Source organism: Meriones unguiculatus, chromosome 1 (genome assembly GCF_030254825.1).
Source record: "Meriones unguiculatus strain TT.TT164.6M chromosome 1, Bangor_MerUng_6.1, whole genome shotgun sequence".
NCBI lineage: Eukaryota > Metazoa > Chordata > Mammalia > Rodentia > Muridae > Meriones > Meriones unguiculatus.
Genome location: NC_083349.1, coordinates 92015796 through 92031545, shown reverse-complemented (window position 1 = coordinate 92031545; position 15750 = coordinate 92015796). Strand labels below are relative to the sequence as shown.

At 51.9% G+C, this 15750-nt stretch overlaps 1 protein-coding gene across 2 annotated transcripts in view; it reads left to right on the top strand.

Moving 5' to 3' along the window:
* Ttc7a (tetratricopeptide repeat domain 7A) overlaps positions 1-15439 on the top strand; it is a 100807-nt gene extending 85368 nt beyond the window's left edge. For both annotated transcript variants that reach the window (XM_060363336.1, XM_021658392.2), the window contains 2 exons: positions 4569-4771; positions 13526-15439. In XM_060363336.1, the coding sequence (XP_060219319.1) occupies positions 4569-4771; positions 13526-13747 (425 nt within the window). In that variant the 3' untranslated portion in view covers positions 13748-15439. The remainder of the gene's footprint in view (positions 1-4568; positions 4772-13525) is intronic.
* The last annotated feature ends 311 nt before the right edge of the window (positions 15440-15750 follow it).

Here is a 15750-nt window from a genome sequence, read left to right as displayed (position 1 = left end):
TGTCCCCCTAGGCCTTTTGTTTTACCAGTGTGTCTTGGGTTTGCACTTGGATGCATGGTTACAGATCCAAAACCGTGGTGTCTTATACAAGGGAGAAGCCTGTTTCAACAATATAGAAAAGCCTCAGGAGATGCTCTTCCATCTCTAGGGTATTGTTCTCATCTGTGTGGTTCACAGTGGCCCCTTGCAGCATTCACATTCTGAAGCATAAGATAAACGTGGAGGGAAAAACACCCTCCCTCTTCCCATAAGGACATACTGTAGAATTTGAGCACATCACGCCACCTCATGATTCATAGCCAGGCTTTCATTGTTTGACGGTCCCTAACTGCAAAGGGCTCTGGCATTATGCTGCATGTCCTGCCTTAGTATAAATCATGAGATCTGTCCTGCCAGAAGAAGCAGGAAATAGATCAACGGAAAGCTTCCATGGCCAAGAAGGGAGTGCCCTAGGTCACATTATGAGCATATTAGCACCCGTTCATATCCTCTGTCCCCTGGCTGCCATCTTTACCAGCATCTACACAGTACCTGTTGGAGTACCTGCTAGGACCAGGTCACTAAGTCTACAGCTTCTTCCCAAACTGTTCCACCTGACCCAGGCTAATCATATAGTGCCCCAGCCTCATTCCCTAACACTAATGCTAATGATCCTGAAAGATGCTGTTAACGTGCAGGAAAGAAAAGGACTCTTTATCGCTTCTGAATGAGCTAATCCCCTAAATTTGGCTAGGAATAAACTGCAGCCCAATCTGGGCAATAAGTCCCAGTGTGATACAACTTTGGAATGTCATGTCCTTGCTCTCACCGACTTTCCATTTCTTCTCCCTCAAGCTCTCACAGACTTCCTATTTCCTTTCCCTCAAGCTCCCCAGCCTCAGGAAGAGTTTTGCACTGAGGCAATTGGTGGAGATCTTGCTTCCTGAGCATTGGATCTGTGAGAATGGGGGCACTGCTACTAAACCCATGGCTGTTCCAGAATCTTCACTATGGAGAGAAATAGACACACACACACACACACACACACACACACACACACACACACACCTTTTCACTACTGATAGCATCTCTGTGAGTTTACAGTGTACCAGAGCAAAGAGTATGGAGAGAGATTTCTCCTGCACTGGAGGGCCAAGGACTCCTGGGTAGCTCTAGGATCTCTGTGTTTGAAACTGACCTGTTCTCCAGCCCCCACCTGAGTGTGTTAGGGGTCTTATCCTGAAAGTGGAAGCCACCTGCATGTGTATCTGAATTGGCTCTTAGGAGGGCCCCTGCCCTTGGAACACAGGGTAGAAAAGGGCTATAAAAGCAACCTGGCACTTACATCCCTCCCCTCCCTTTATCCCTCTTTGCTCTTCATTCTTTTCCTGTCTTCCTTGGCGCTCTGCCATGCTCCTACCCTGCTTGCTCCTCCTGCCTTCAGTGCCTTGGATGACTCCTTCATTTGCTCTAGCATTTTCTTCTCCCCTCCTGCTACAGTCAGCTCCTGGAAGGAGGCCTGCTTCTCAGCGTAGGGCCAGCCTAAGGACAGGACCCTCCCTGTTGCACAAGAGCATGGAAATGGGCCTTGGAGAGTGAATTCAGCCCCCAGCCTGCAGCCGAGAGCCCTGTTTTTGGCAGGAGTGCCAGGGCAGGGAACCAGCTCTGGATGCAAAGTTAAACCAGAATGTCACTGAGAAGAATAATAAAAGGGACTCCAGGGAGCAGATGTTTTCCATTTGTACTCTGTGGAGAGAAAGCACAGAGGAAAGGGAGCAAGGTAGTGAGGGAACCTGGGAGCCAAGAGGAAGAAAATCAGAAACAGGATGAAGAGGAGGTCGAGAAGTGGGCAGGGAGGAGATGAGACAAGAGCAAAGAGAGGAAAGGAGCTAGGAGAGGGGTAAGCTAGCTGCTCCCAGATAAGGCTAACGGATATAGCAATGAGTGCTAATCCATCCCTGGCCAGAGGAGCATGAGCGTGGGCATCCAGGCCTGGAGGAAGAGGATCCAGGCAGTGGTGGGCACCATGCCACCAGGCTGCTGCCACAGTCGCAGTTGGCTGGCGGGCTGAGAGCACCATGTTTGGTAAAACAGCAAGCAGTAGCTGGGGGCACCTGCGGGGGGACACCAAGCTTATGAAACATAGCACGCTGAAGCCCCCAGAACCTGCATGGCTGTTTTCAAGTCTGAAGCCTTGCCAGGGAGGCTGGACCTTTGTGTGAAGGGGCTGTCCTCAGCATGGCCAGAGCCCCAGGAGACCTGCCTCTCTCACTCTGGCCAGTGTCCCATGGCTTTAAGTGGTAAAGAGACACATCAGAGAGAGGAGTAGCCCACTTCTCAAGGAATCTTCCTTGGTGTGTAGCTTCTCAGTGGGGCCCAGAGCCTCAGAGAGCCCCAGGGTTCCCCACACTCCCTCTAATTGAAATCTGTTGATGTGCACACACTGAGGAGTACCCAAGGCAGGGACCAGGGACTGTCTCCTGGGGGCTTGGAGGACAAGGCAGCAAGTTGTAAACAGCTTAATTAGCCATGACAGTGCCAAGTGGGCCCAGCCTGGCGGGGGCTGCTGAGTGAGATCTAGGCATCGAGAATCTAACCCTGGGACCTCAGAGCTCCTTCTGCAGAGACCACCACCACAGGTGCTGGTAATATGTGCAGTGTGGGCGTCCGCCCTACACCAAGCCCTCCGATGCACCATACCCACAGTGGAACCTGGCTGTAGCCTGGCCTCCCTCCTCTCTGCCTGCTCAAATGTGGACTCTAGTAAGAAAACTCTCTGACCGCCGTGGCACTGACCTGGCCCACACTGCACCATTAGCACCCAGAAATGGTACCTGTCATTGCACTACCCTGGACCTGTCAAGTGCTTTAGCAGCTCAGTTGCCATTGCCCCTTCCCTGTTTGCCTTCCGCATGGGTAGATGGGAATGAAAGCAGTGTTCCGTAGCTGCACATAGTACATTCAGTTATGTACATAGTATATAGTACATTCAGCCTGGTCAAAGGCCCATTAGCAGCTCAACAGGAGGGTAGGTAAGGAGGGCTCATAGGGAGACAGCCAGATCCCTGGCCACTGACCAGGCCTGCCCTGTGAGGCCCTGACTCAGACATCCCTCTCCAGGTGTTGCTCTTCCGCTAAGGACAGGACCCTTGAATGTACTCTGGTTTTCTTTCTCAGATTACCCCAGCTTCTTATCACCAGTAGAAGAAAGTGCTCCAAGAGCTCTCCGTAATATTTTGGGATGAGGCAAGCTGCTTGGATCACACAGTGAACTTTAGGTAGCGTTCCTGCCCCTGCTGCCGGCTGCTGCAGTCAAGGCCTTCCTTGGGCTTTCTTCCTGACAGGCTGAAGGGATGCCTAAGTGAAGTGTGTCCACCTCGTTCTGGGAGTTTCCATTGGAAAAAACGTCTGTTACCTTCCCCACCCCAGACATGCTCTGAACTGGCATAACCTCATCGTTCAGCCGTTCAGCCCGTGCTAGGAAAAGCTCTTGGCAAGAGCCTTGAGCCAGACTCTGCTGGCCTCCCGCGCTCCCCATCTGTGTTGCCATGCTTCTGTGACTTCCGCATGGGCACCAGCTCCGGGAGGGGGCAGCCGAGCTCTGGGGGCTGCTTGGAGAGAAAGGCAGAGTGGGCCAGCGAGCAGCGTTTCTAAAAGTGTCTGTGGTGGGCGAGCGCCTGTGCGGTGTGGGGCTGAAATGCGCAGTTCTGTGGGCTGCCTGGAGATGGGAGAAACTGTACCTTTTCCCATAGATCTGCATCTCAGGAGACTCTAATGTGGCCTGCTGGTCAAAAGGTGTGAGAGAGAAAGAGTGAGAGAAAGAGAGGGGAGAGACAGAGCTTTAGCTGTGGGGGAAGGGAGTCCAGTCCTGCAGTTGTCCTTTCTCTAAGAGGAGGTGGAGCAAGGCCCTCCCCTCCTCAGCTTAGTTGTTTAGAGTGAAGATTTTAATTATGCATGCCTCTCTCCAAGACTGCTTGTCAGAATTAATGAGACAAAATAGCTTGTGAAGTTAGGGTTTGCCCCCAGTAAGCCTCCTTACATATAGGTGGTAGCTATGTAGCCACTTGGTTTGCACTTTGGCTTTGTGGGCCTCATGAGAGGTCCCAGGCTTCTTTGCTTCCATCCTTCACAGTGCTTCTTCCTCCCACCTTATCCTGAGCATGCCAGGGCCTAGTAAACCCCTCAGCTAATCTGCTTCAAGACTGACAGACCTCCAGGAAGAGTCACCTGGCCTGTTTCCATCCTGTCATCTGCCCAGAGAGGCCATGAACAGATGCAGTAGACAGACACTGAAACATGTGTCAAAGACACGCAAGCAAGCATCCAGCCCTGGCCACACCATTCCCAGATGGCTGACATAAACTCTGAATCCTTCAGTTACTCCCTTCCTCTGCAATTCTGGCTTTCTAAAGTGGGGTGGTAAAAGTACTTCATCCAGGGTTTCTTCTGTGGCATTGGCTGAAGCTGTGGGCAGCCCTGTGCTGTGACTCTATGGCTTAGTCGGCCTTCTTGGCTCAGGGATGCCGGCTTGGGCCGCTGCCCGTGACTTAGCACCGCTCACACTCGCCTCGGCCCTTCTGTTTTCCCAGCTGATCTGTTCATGGAGCAGAGACAACTCAAGGAAGCAGGTTTCTGTATCCAGGAGGCCGCTGGCCTCTTCCCCACCTCTCACTCGGTGCTCTACATGCGAGGCCGGCTGGCTGAGGTGAAGGGCAACTTAGAAGAGGCCGAGCAGCTGTACAAGGAGGCGCTCACCGTGAACCCAGATGGTGTGTGTATCATGCACAGCCTGGTGAGTCACCCTCCCTCCCATGACCTCCCTTCCCATCCCCCTCACTCTTCCTGCCAGCACCTAGCTGCAGCAGCCATCTCTAGGAGGTGGCTTTCTGCCAGCTCTGCTGTGAGAGACATCTGTGTGTGTCTTGTAGGTGTGAGCTGTCTCCCTCCCATCAGAGTCTGTGTTGATGAAAAAAAAAATTTCTAGAAGGGTTAGTTGGCATTTTTTTTGTGACTTCCATGTTGCTATGAAGGTCTGTGTGTGATCGTCACCCAAAGATTCCATGGCCACTTGTTAGAGCTTTACCCTGTAGACTGTAGGCAGCCGCCAAAATGCCTTTTATGAGGGTCCTCAGACTCTCCCATTTTTTGGGCTGCCTCTTCCATTCCAGGGGAACCCTGCCTCCTTGGGGGACTCAAGGTTCTCAAGAGTGAGCCGTGTTGGGTCTGGCATGAGTATATGTTAAGAATGACCCCTAGGTTGTAAAAGGGTCCACCAGACCCCAGTTCTGGAACATGGACACAGCCTTGGGTACCAAGGGCACAGTGACACACCCACAGAGGGAGATTTGGTAGCTGAGAAGCGCTTGATCACTGTGGGTAGGTGAGCCACTGTCTGAACCTTGATGTTGCTTACTCATCCAGTGAAGATTGATCAGGGAAGTGTGATTGTGTTTCTTTCTCTGACAGAGTCAGACTACAGAGGACCTTTCTTCTGCTTTCCTTCGCTGCTTCCAAAGAACAGAGATTGGGACAGATGGAGTAGCGGAAGTAAGGCCCTCTGCAGGGGCATAAGTGATCCTGAAAGATTATTTAGGAGCTCACAGTGGAGACAACTAGGTCTAGGTCCCATTTGGATGGCCCCTCACCGTGAGAACGGCTCCTGCAGTATCCCTAACATCTGCCACCTAGAAAACAGAGCAGGGATAGTTCCATATGGTCAGAGGGTTTCCGTTGCCCGAAGAGGTCTTATGTGTCTCTTCTAGGAGCTGGTTTCAAGTTGGGTTTAAGAAGTTTAGGCACACACTGAGAGGATGGGAACCTGACCCCAGGGACAGGCTGCATCAAAGGGTCTTTATATTCTGCCTGACCCAACTAGTTCCTGAGAACAGAACCAAGCAAAGATTTGCTGCCGTCTCTCACTCCTGCTGCCAGGCTTCTTCTTAGGCTGTGTGAATTTTGAGCCCTAGCTTTTAAAAAAACAACAACAAAAAAGAGGCCACACATGACACAGCCCTGTCCCTGCCCACAGTTCCTTCCTGTCCTGTGGTCAGCCCAGCTAGTGTTTGGTTTTTTACAAGGCACATTCCCCTTCCTCCTGCATTGCAGACATTAGCTTCACTGGTTAATGCCTCACTAGAGGTCATGTCCAAAAAACTTGATTATTGAGGAGGACTGGGCTGGCATTATTCACGGATCTGAGCCTGCAGCCTCAACCCCCAAACCCAACAAAATCCAATAACAAGTACAATTTTGAGGTAACAGTGTACCATTTTTCATTTATGCTTATTATTGTTTGTAGCTATTTTCTTGAAATTGAAGCAGTTTTCCAACCATGGGTTTCCATGGTAACCCAATAGCTGTCCAGAGTAGCTCCCTGCAGATGTTACTGAAATGGTCCCTTTTCTCTTCCTGGGGAGCCTTGCTGATTTAATGAAATTGGAGCAAGTTAGAGCCAGGTCTACCCACTCTCAGTTACCAGCTACCAGAGGGGCAGTCGGCTCCTGCGTGGGCAGCCCATCCCCTTTCCACAGGCTTTGTTCCTGCCAGCACCCACACGTATGCATAAAGAAGAGCAAATTACAAGCCTGGAGAAGATTTGCTAAGCACATTTCCCTAAAGACGTGTGAATGCTTTAGCATGTTGATCTCCAGTGTTCCCTCATCTAAATGTCTTCCTTGTGCTGGCCTGCGACTCAGGACATCTGGGCTCTCATCCTGACTCTGGCTTTGGTTTACTTGATGACATAGGAAAAGAGTTAACTTCCATGATCCCAGAATCCCCTTTTATAAGTGGATGATAAATGTCCCTAGACTGTAGTGTTTTCTAATCAAATGAGATAATGCACATGAAAGTCTACAGTGAAACAGGCAAGATAGCATACATCCCATATTCTCCAGTTCCCCTTCACTGACAGACATTGGTAATCGATCATAGCATTCCCACATGCATAAATAGAGCTTGGGATCTTTTTTAAATGTGATACAACACAGTGGAAAACATTTCCAGTAGGTTAAGTTGGCTTGGTGTTTGTACCAAGAATTCACTGTGAAACCATCCATGGAGAATAAGAGAGACACCATTTTGTGTATTCTGGGATAGATACATCCTTAGAGAAATTATCTGAAGAGAAGAAGATAGAGCGATATTGTTCCCACCATAAAGTCATTGCCAAGGCAGGTTCCTAGGAAGACATTCTAGCTATACACCACCACCGAACCTTTATGAAGACACCACCTACCATAGGCACAAAGGAGAGCCATCCTTCCCTGTTCAAGCTCAGCCACATACAAGCCTGGGCTGGAGAATTATTCTGAAGCCCTGGGAAGTCCCCTCCCTGGGGTCTGGAAAGAGGAAGATGGGTATTCCTAAGGTACTGTGTAGGAGCCAGGCTTGACCCTGAAGTCATAGGGTGAGGCTGGCAAACACCAGGAGAAGGCTCCCTGGAGCAGAAGGCTGCAAAGCTTTCCAAGACAGGAGCAGGTGCTCGCTTCCTTGCTCTGTCCTGTTCCCCCATCCACCCTCCTGGATGTGATGGGCAAGCTCTTCCTGGTCCTAACTTTGCCTTCCATGCAAGTTAGGGTTTTGTACCAGACCTGGCAAAAAAAAAAAAAAAAAAGTCTTGCCTTCTTCATAGTTCTGTGCTGGAAAAAAGAAAGAAACCCAATAACATGCTGGAAAAAAGAAAGAAACCCAATAACACAATAACAACAAAACATCCACACACATGCACACAATAAACCCTCTACTGTGCCCACAGCAGAGTCTAGAGCAAGAAGACCCAGGATCCCTCCATCCTGGAGGCTGTCCCCCATGTCACACTCGGTAGTTTCTGCATGGAAATCAAATCATAGGAGTGTCTGCCAGCCAGTGTCTGCCTCTCCAGCACCTGAAACCCCTCACAGCCGGAGCACCTGGTACTCAGGGTGTTGGCGGAGGATCTAATCAAGAAGCCTGCTGTTGTCTGCCCCACGGAACATGAGTAGAGAAGCAGGGTCTTCACCAACGTCAAAGGGGGGAGCGTTGCTCTTCAGGGAGGGCAGGAAGGGACCGCAGGCTCCTGCCTTACACCTCTCTCAGCAGCACTGGACACCCCCAGAAGAAAATGAATACAGGAGCCAAGACAGTGGCCAGTGCTGGAGAGAGTTCTCCCAGTGAGTCTCTGTGTTGACACCTGAACAGGGAGAATCATTGCTTGTTTGTGAGGCTGAGATGGAAGCTTGACCCCGTTTCCCAACATAATGGATGAAAAAGTCATTTCTCTCCATCTTCCTGAGTTGTTGCCAGTCACCCAAACCTCCCACCAAACAATTGGCAAATGAACAGCAGAGGAAGCAGACAGTGGTGAATGGATGAGGGCTCAGGGGAAATGAATCGGTCTCAGGAAGTCTCTTACCTAGGCGGTCTTCCACAGAAAACCTACACTGTTAGAAAGGTGAGAAGTTCTTGAATCTCTAGGGACAGCAGATTTTGGGGAGACACAGGGGAAGCTAGTGGGGGACGAAGGCACAATAGTGTATGCTGCTGTGGACGTTCCATGATCCTGGGGCCCATAAAAACCTGAGGTGGTTTTCTGTAACCAACCTCTGTCCCTCTGGTGGATGGAGGTAAAGAGGACTTCGTAGATTTGTTTGCTCTTAGGCAAATAGGCAGAAGGCCTATATGTTTCTGCTTCTTGTTTCCGCTTCTTTTCAGTTGTCTTTAACCCAAAATAGTCTTGCCAAGATGGCATATTTAGGGATAGCACATTCTGCAGCCATGTAGCTCCACTAAAGAAGACTCAGGCCCTAGCCACAGATGGGATCACTCCCTCCACTCTTGGCTTGCCTAAGCATTTTAAGGATGCTTCTCTGTCTGCTCCAGAGGCAACTTGAGACCCTTGGCACTGAAGGGGTGTTCATGGCCATGAAAGGTATCTGTGGGTAGCACAGCCAGAGTTCAGAATTTCCCCTCTAACCCAGCCTGGCTTGCCTGGCCGGTACAGGTTCAGATCAGGTGACGGGCACAGGTGACTTGATTAGCTTCTGAATCCATTTCATCAACAAAAGAATGGGAAAACCTTTGTCTGGAGGTTGCCCTTAGCCCCCTTGTCCAGTAAGCTACCCATTCCTCAAATGGCCATTCATCACTCCACCAAAGCTCAGCCTCCTGCTGTACCCCTTGAGGACTTAAGTGGTCCCGACCCCAAGAGGACGAGTCAAGACCAGAGGTAGTGCTGGCAAAGGCTTCCACTTCCTGGTCCTCTGTAAGCCAAGTCACCAGATGTGACCTGCCTCTGGGAAGTCTACTGCTTTTGTCCTCATAACCCAGAGGCCCCTCCGAAGACAGATAACCCCAGCCAATCAGGGAGGCCAGCTCAGCTAGATCTCTTGACCATCACCCTGCATCCCAGAGTCTGAGGAAGAGAAAGGAATGGGCAGCTTGGGTTTGGCAACACAAATATGATAGCCATCAGCTACCCTAGAAGGCTTCTAGGCTGGCTCCCAGTGAATCTGGGTACCTTCTCAGCACAGGCCTCTTCAAGAGACCTTAGGATAGTATACCAGCTGGGCAGTAGGTGGATCTCGAAAGATTTGTGCTCTCTGCCTACAACAGGGAAGCAGAACTGGCCTGTGGCTCCAGCGGCCATGTTCCAGAAGGGGTATGTGACTTGAAGGGTGTGTCCCCAGTCTGTTTGGACAGGCTGAAGGTGACACACTTGGGCAAAGCTGGAGCCAGCGCTGCCCTAGAACCAGGCAGTCTCCGAAAGTGTGCCTGAAGAGCCTTCCAGGGCACTGGCTCCTCCATGCTTCCCCAGCGGCTTCGAACAGGGCCTCCAGGGACCTGCCTCCCCAGCAGCCTCCCGGCTGATTCCCAGCTTCCCAGCTGGAAAGGCTGTTTCAGAATCCCAGCAATGTGCCTGGAGCTCAAAAGAAAATTTCCAAAATAACTTCTATAAATACTTCAGGGCAGGGGTGGGTAGGAGCACTCAGCTTGGCCCACAGCTGGCCCAGCACTAAGAACGGCTTCCCAGGGCAGGCTCCCTAAAAGATGCAATGCCTGCCCACCCCTGCCTGGCCTGGCCATGCCTCTACTCTAGGAGACATCATGGGGCACTGAATTAATGGGGTGAGATACTGTTTAATAGCAGAGCGCAGGAAAAGGCTAGCAAGACCCTTTCCATACCAAGCTGGAGCCTCAGGTCTACCCTTGTAGAGCAACAGAACACCTAACTCCTAACAGGAAATGCCCCATACCCCTCAGTCTCTAGACTGACTAGAGAACCAGACCTGAGCCAAGGCACAGGCTCCTCAGACCAGCTGCTTGGGGGGGCCCTTGTAGGCCTCCTGAGCTCTGCAAGTCCAACCCAGGAAGTCCTTAAGGCAGAGCGTGTCCCTGCTGTGTCCAGGCCCCTCCCACCTGGCTTATAACAGAAAGGATGGCAGGAAAATGGCGCTGTTGCTCTTCTGGAGCACAGGCCTGGGAAGGTCCACAAGAGCCCCACAATAACCAAATGTGATGTGGAGGAGGTATCTTTTAAGGTTTGCTGAACTCAGGAAAGGCTTCCTGGGAGAGCAGAGCCCTGAAAGATGGATGAGGGCAGGTGCCCATCTCAACCCCCAGAAGCCCCAGTGATGGCTGTTTCTAGCCCCCAAGTGTGCCTTGCACCTACTGTATTCCATGGTCACAGATAACTTTTACATGGCTACCAAATCCTTGTGAAGGGGTAGCCCAGTTCCGGCACCACAGTGAAGGGTCAGAAGCAAAGGTCCTCTTCACAGGACTAGATCCCTCCCAGCAGATGAGGGACAAGGAGAGAGGGGCCACTCTGGGGACGTGTAGGTGGAACTGAGATGCCAGTTCTGTGTTCCCACCATCTCCCTGGAGACTGTTCTCACAGCCAGTGAAGTGATGGGAGGGTGCTGATGGACCCTGGGGCAGCGCCAGGCTGGGGACAGCAGGTGAGACCTTGCATCCTCCTGTGCTTGGGCCCCACCCAGTTGTCAGGCAGCAAACAGCACTGAGTTGCTACCAAACACAAACGCTGCTGGTGTCAGGGGCAGGTGGCCACAGATCCTGTTACAGGCCCTGGGCCTCCAGGACTTAGCCTGACCCCAGCCTGGCCTGGTGTCTTCTTTCAGGTTCTAAGGTCAGCGTGGTGAGGCAGGGGGACAGGAGCCAGCCCCACTGCACAGCCCTTCCTAATAGAGGCCCTGTCATCTCCCAGCCTCTAAAGAAATGGACAGTGCTGGGCTCTCCCTGCCACACACCCGCTGTGCTTCTCCTAGAGAGGCTGCCCTTTGCTAGCTGCCTGCTGTGTGTCTAGCTATACCCTCTCCAAAACCATCCTTCCAGAATTCTCAACAGCCCTGTGAGAAAGGACTCTCCCTTCCCCTGATTTGCAGATGAGGACATCACAGCTCAGAGATCTGTGACCATTTGCTGGGGTCACAGTATATGTGAGTGGCAGAGCTAGGATTCAACCCAGCTAGGCCTACTGGCTGCTAAGTCCTGGGCTTTGTCCTAACCGAAACACACATCAGCCTCAGACACATCTGGCTCCTTCCCAGACACCCACACCTTCTCTCTCTCTCTCTCTCTCTCTCTTTGTTTTTCCACTTTGTCATCCTGGGATTGAATGTAAGGCCTTTTATTTCATAGGGAAGTGGTATACCACTGAGATATTACCCACCCCTCCCTTCCAGCTCTCTTTATTTTGATATGGTTTCACTAAGTTCCCCAGGCTAGCCTTGAATTCTGTTCCCTAGGCAGGCCTCAGCCTCACAAGTGGCTGGGATGACAGGATTGAACCACCAGGCCTAGCTAGAGGCCCGGAGTTCTTGATCTGCTCTTCAGTGGACTCTTCTTGCCAATAAAGCTTCCTGTGGAAGAAAGAGCCAGAAAGAGAGCTCAGAGAAAAGAAGCAAGTAGGCCCACCCTCTCTGATAGGCCGTGCTGGCTGCCTCTGGCCTCTGTCACTCCCTGTGGGCAGCATTCCCAGGCTTCAGACCTCCCATTTTTGGTACTTCATTTTGCTGTCTGACAGCCATCGGCTTCCTTCAGCCTGTGGGCCCTGTTCCCTTGTGAGCTACTTAAGGTCCTGCCCCAGCCATGTGGGCATAACAGTGTGGCCTGACCACTGCCAGCCAGCCAGACACTGCCCCAGGCTCTGGTAACCCTGAGTCAGCACTGCTGTGTGCATCTGGTCAACTCCGAATGAGGCTACACCCTGCCCCCACCTGCTGTTGTACAGCCTGAGCTGAGTGGCTCCTTGGGTGTGTCTATGCTTAAGGTCAGAGGAGGGTGCCAACCTGGAAGTCAGTTGTGTCTCCCTGCTTTCTGGCCCCAGGACCTCCAGCTGGCGCCTCTGGAGACAGCCTTTCCCAGTCTTCCTAAGCACCATCTTTCTTGCCTAATTGGTCATGTTCCAAGCTCTCTTAGGACTTTATGAAGTCAGCCATGTACATCTTTCCTGGTGCGTCTCCATAGCAACCAAGGGCCTAACTCTGGGGAACTTGGGGAGGAGGAAAATAATCCAGCTAAAAATGTACATGGCCATCAGTGGGCGGGCTGCAGAGAGGGGGCTTCAAGCACAAAGACAGTCCCCGCCCCCACCCTGGTTCCCTGCCTGCCCAGGAAGCTAGAGTTGGAGATTTACCTCCACTCTTTGGAACAAAAAAAGGGCCCACTTCTCAGCATCTTGGGATGCCTTCAAAGCTTGACAGAGATCAGTAGAATGGTACAGAGCAGCCTTTCTGGGACCTGAAGTCTTCTTCATACCCTGACCCTGTCTCCTGTCCCTGGTGTGGAGGGAGGGAGGAGATGTTCAAGGCTGCTAGTTTCACTTCCTTCTCTCTCATTTGACAATTCCTGACACTCTAGTTCCCTGGCAACCGTCCTTTGAGCTAAACTGCAAGGCCACACTTCCTGCCTCCTGACATGGCCATCCAGGGTGTTTCATCCCTGAGCCCCCTCTAACTCATTCATTCAGCAACTGCGTTCCACACTGACCCCCTCCCTGCTGTGCCCCTCAGCTGCCAGGATGTGTCTGGCTGTCAGGACCCAGTAGTCCCCAGGAAGACGGGCTGCTGATGCAGGCAAAGAAGCTTCCCATCTGTCACAAACTAGATACTTCATGCTGTCAGTGCTCCGGGGTGAGGGGCAGCTCCATCCTGCAGGCATGAGCTTTTTTGACAGCTTTGCCTCCGCTTACTCAATTCAACAGCGCCATCCCAGACAGCCATGCTGTGATAATTTTCATTATTTTTTCCCTATTTGTTGAAGAGTGAACAGAGGGCCCAGAATTTCCTACATGGGACCACTCAAAATCAGGTCTAGGCTCAAAGGCCTGTCTTTTGAAGATAACAGGAACCTAGCTCCTCCAGAGCTAAAGCGGGGCTTGGGCGGGGACAGATGGGTTTTGCATGAGTAAAGGGCATGGTCATTTGTGGCCAAGCCAGGCCTAGGGCCTCTCTGGCTGGTGGCCAGGAGCAAGTAACTGCAGTTCTCCCCTGGTTGCTAAGATCCCTCTGCCCAGCCTAGTTAACCCTGTCCTGTGCTTCGTTTCTAGGGTCTGATGCTGAGTCAACTGGGCCACAAGAGCCTGGCCCAGAAGGTTCTGCGGGATGCTGTGGAGAGGCAGAGCACCTGCCACGAGGCGTGGCAGGGCCTGGGGGAGGTGCTGCAGGGCCAAGGCCAGAACGAGGCTGCTGTGGACTGCTTTCTCACCGCCCTGGAGCTGGAGGCCAGCAGCCCCGTGCTCCCCTTCTCCATCATCCCCAGAGAGCTCTGAGCCTCAGCAGTAGCCGCAGGCTGCCCAGGGCGGGCAGCAGACGCGAGCAGAGGGCAGGGAAGGACAGCTGCGCTCAGGAGTGCGGCCTCAGGGAATAGATGACTAGTGAACACTTCAATGGGCTTCGACGCCACTTCTCCCCTCCTCCCACCTCCTGCAGGGCCAGCTGAGCCGGAGCTCCTCCTGTCTGAAGCTGGGTGGACAAGATTTGCATCTGAAGCAAATGCCTCTCTCCTCTGAGAGAGCTTGGGCTCCCTTTGGATAAAAGGTGTGCCTTGGAGCCAAGCCCTGCCCTTAGCCTCCCTGACCCCTGAATTTCTTGGTTTGAGATGAACCAATCTTGAGTTGGTGCACCATAGAGATGAACTTGCCAGCACCCTCTGGCTGGGCCAAGCTTTTCCTGGATGCCTTTCTTGGTGCCTTGGGAGATGAACTGGTATGAATTTAAGTAACTTTGCAGAGCTGTAATTCTACGTGCTTGACAACCTCGGACACATCCCCCCCCCCAACCCCACCCAATCTCAGGGCAGTGCAAGCTTGCCCAAAACAAACACAGCGTGAGGTTCCAGACACAAGGCAGACAGTGGGTTCCTGCTTCCTCTCAGACTGAGTTAGGGCTGTTGATGCCTGGTTTTACCTCTGTGGGGAGGTCTCCTATGTGCTTTCTCTGTACCATCAAGTGCCTTTGGGGCTCAGGTCAATCCAGGCCCCTAAATAGTTCCTAAGTTTTCCATTTTCACTCATTCTCATGACCCTGGAAACAAGTCCCAGCAAGTAAGGCCAGTGGCCTCTAAGATAGGCCTGAAAATATAGAACCTAGCCATTTCTAGTGCCTTAACTACAGTCCTTCAAGGCTTTCTCTATAATGCAGGTCCCTCTTGGGTGAGTGACATCAAAATGACAGTCTATAGGACTCACCCCAGTACACCTCATCACTCACAGCCCAGCTTTCACTTGGGCTTTGTTGAGTGACCCAAAGCCCCAGCCTGGCCCTACCCAGATCTCCACAGAGGCCATGGTTGGGTAGAGATGGAGGAGGAACCTGGCCTGCCTCAACTTTCTGTTGCCCATGTGATCTGTTTGCCAGGGTCTGGCTGGCTGGGCAGATAACCCTCACTGGCCCATCAGTCATCCACTCTGCTTTTGACACTCCCTCAGGAAGCGATTCCCAAAGATTTGGCAGAGAGCTCCCTTCTGTCTGCCCTGAATGCTGCTTGGAAGCTCCCTCGGATTCACCTTGCTCCCAGTTTGAATGTAGAAAGGGGTTGAGAGCTGCTCTGCTTTACCATGGCCGGCCATAGCTTCCTTGAAAGGAAGAAGCCACTGGGCGTTGCTTGATGCCCTACTGACTTATCTTATGTCCCCAGAGAGCTGGTGTCTCCTGGCCACAGCTCCAGGCCAAAGGTAGACTATTCAATCTTTGGTCTCTTGCTTAAAGGGTCTCTATGTGTATGTGTGTATATAAATATAGATATATATGCTAGAGATCTATATTTTTGTGGAATTCTGTTAGAGTAAAAAAATAAGCAGATACTATTGGTATTCCTTGAAGAGACAATGGTTAATCTTGGCAGTGGGAAAGACACCAAATGCATCTTACTGAGCATTCCCTCTTTGGAGGCCATGGGAGACAGGCCCAGTACCTAAAAGTGACTTTGGAAAGTGAATAAAGGACCCTTGAAGGAAGAAACAGTACTGTCTGAAGCAGTGTGTTCATTTACCCAGGCCCTGTAAAGGAAGGCCACGACAGAGGAAGAGCTAGAAGGCAGGAGGGTGGAGAAAACCGAGGGTGAGAAAGAGAAAAGAGGACTGGCCTTCAAGAGGGTTGAGCCTTATTGGGTGAGCTGAAAGACTAGGGCTCAGGGCCAATGCCTGGGGGGTGTAAGGAGGCAGAAGGTCTGGCAAAGGGCTGGTTCTGGCCTGTAGCCTGTCCTTCAAATAAGCCTATCCACTAGGGAACCTTGAGGATTGGGGGTGATTGGACCACATCCAGGTGGGCCTAT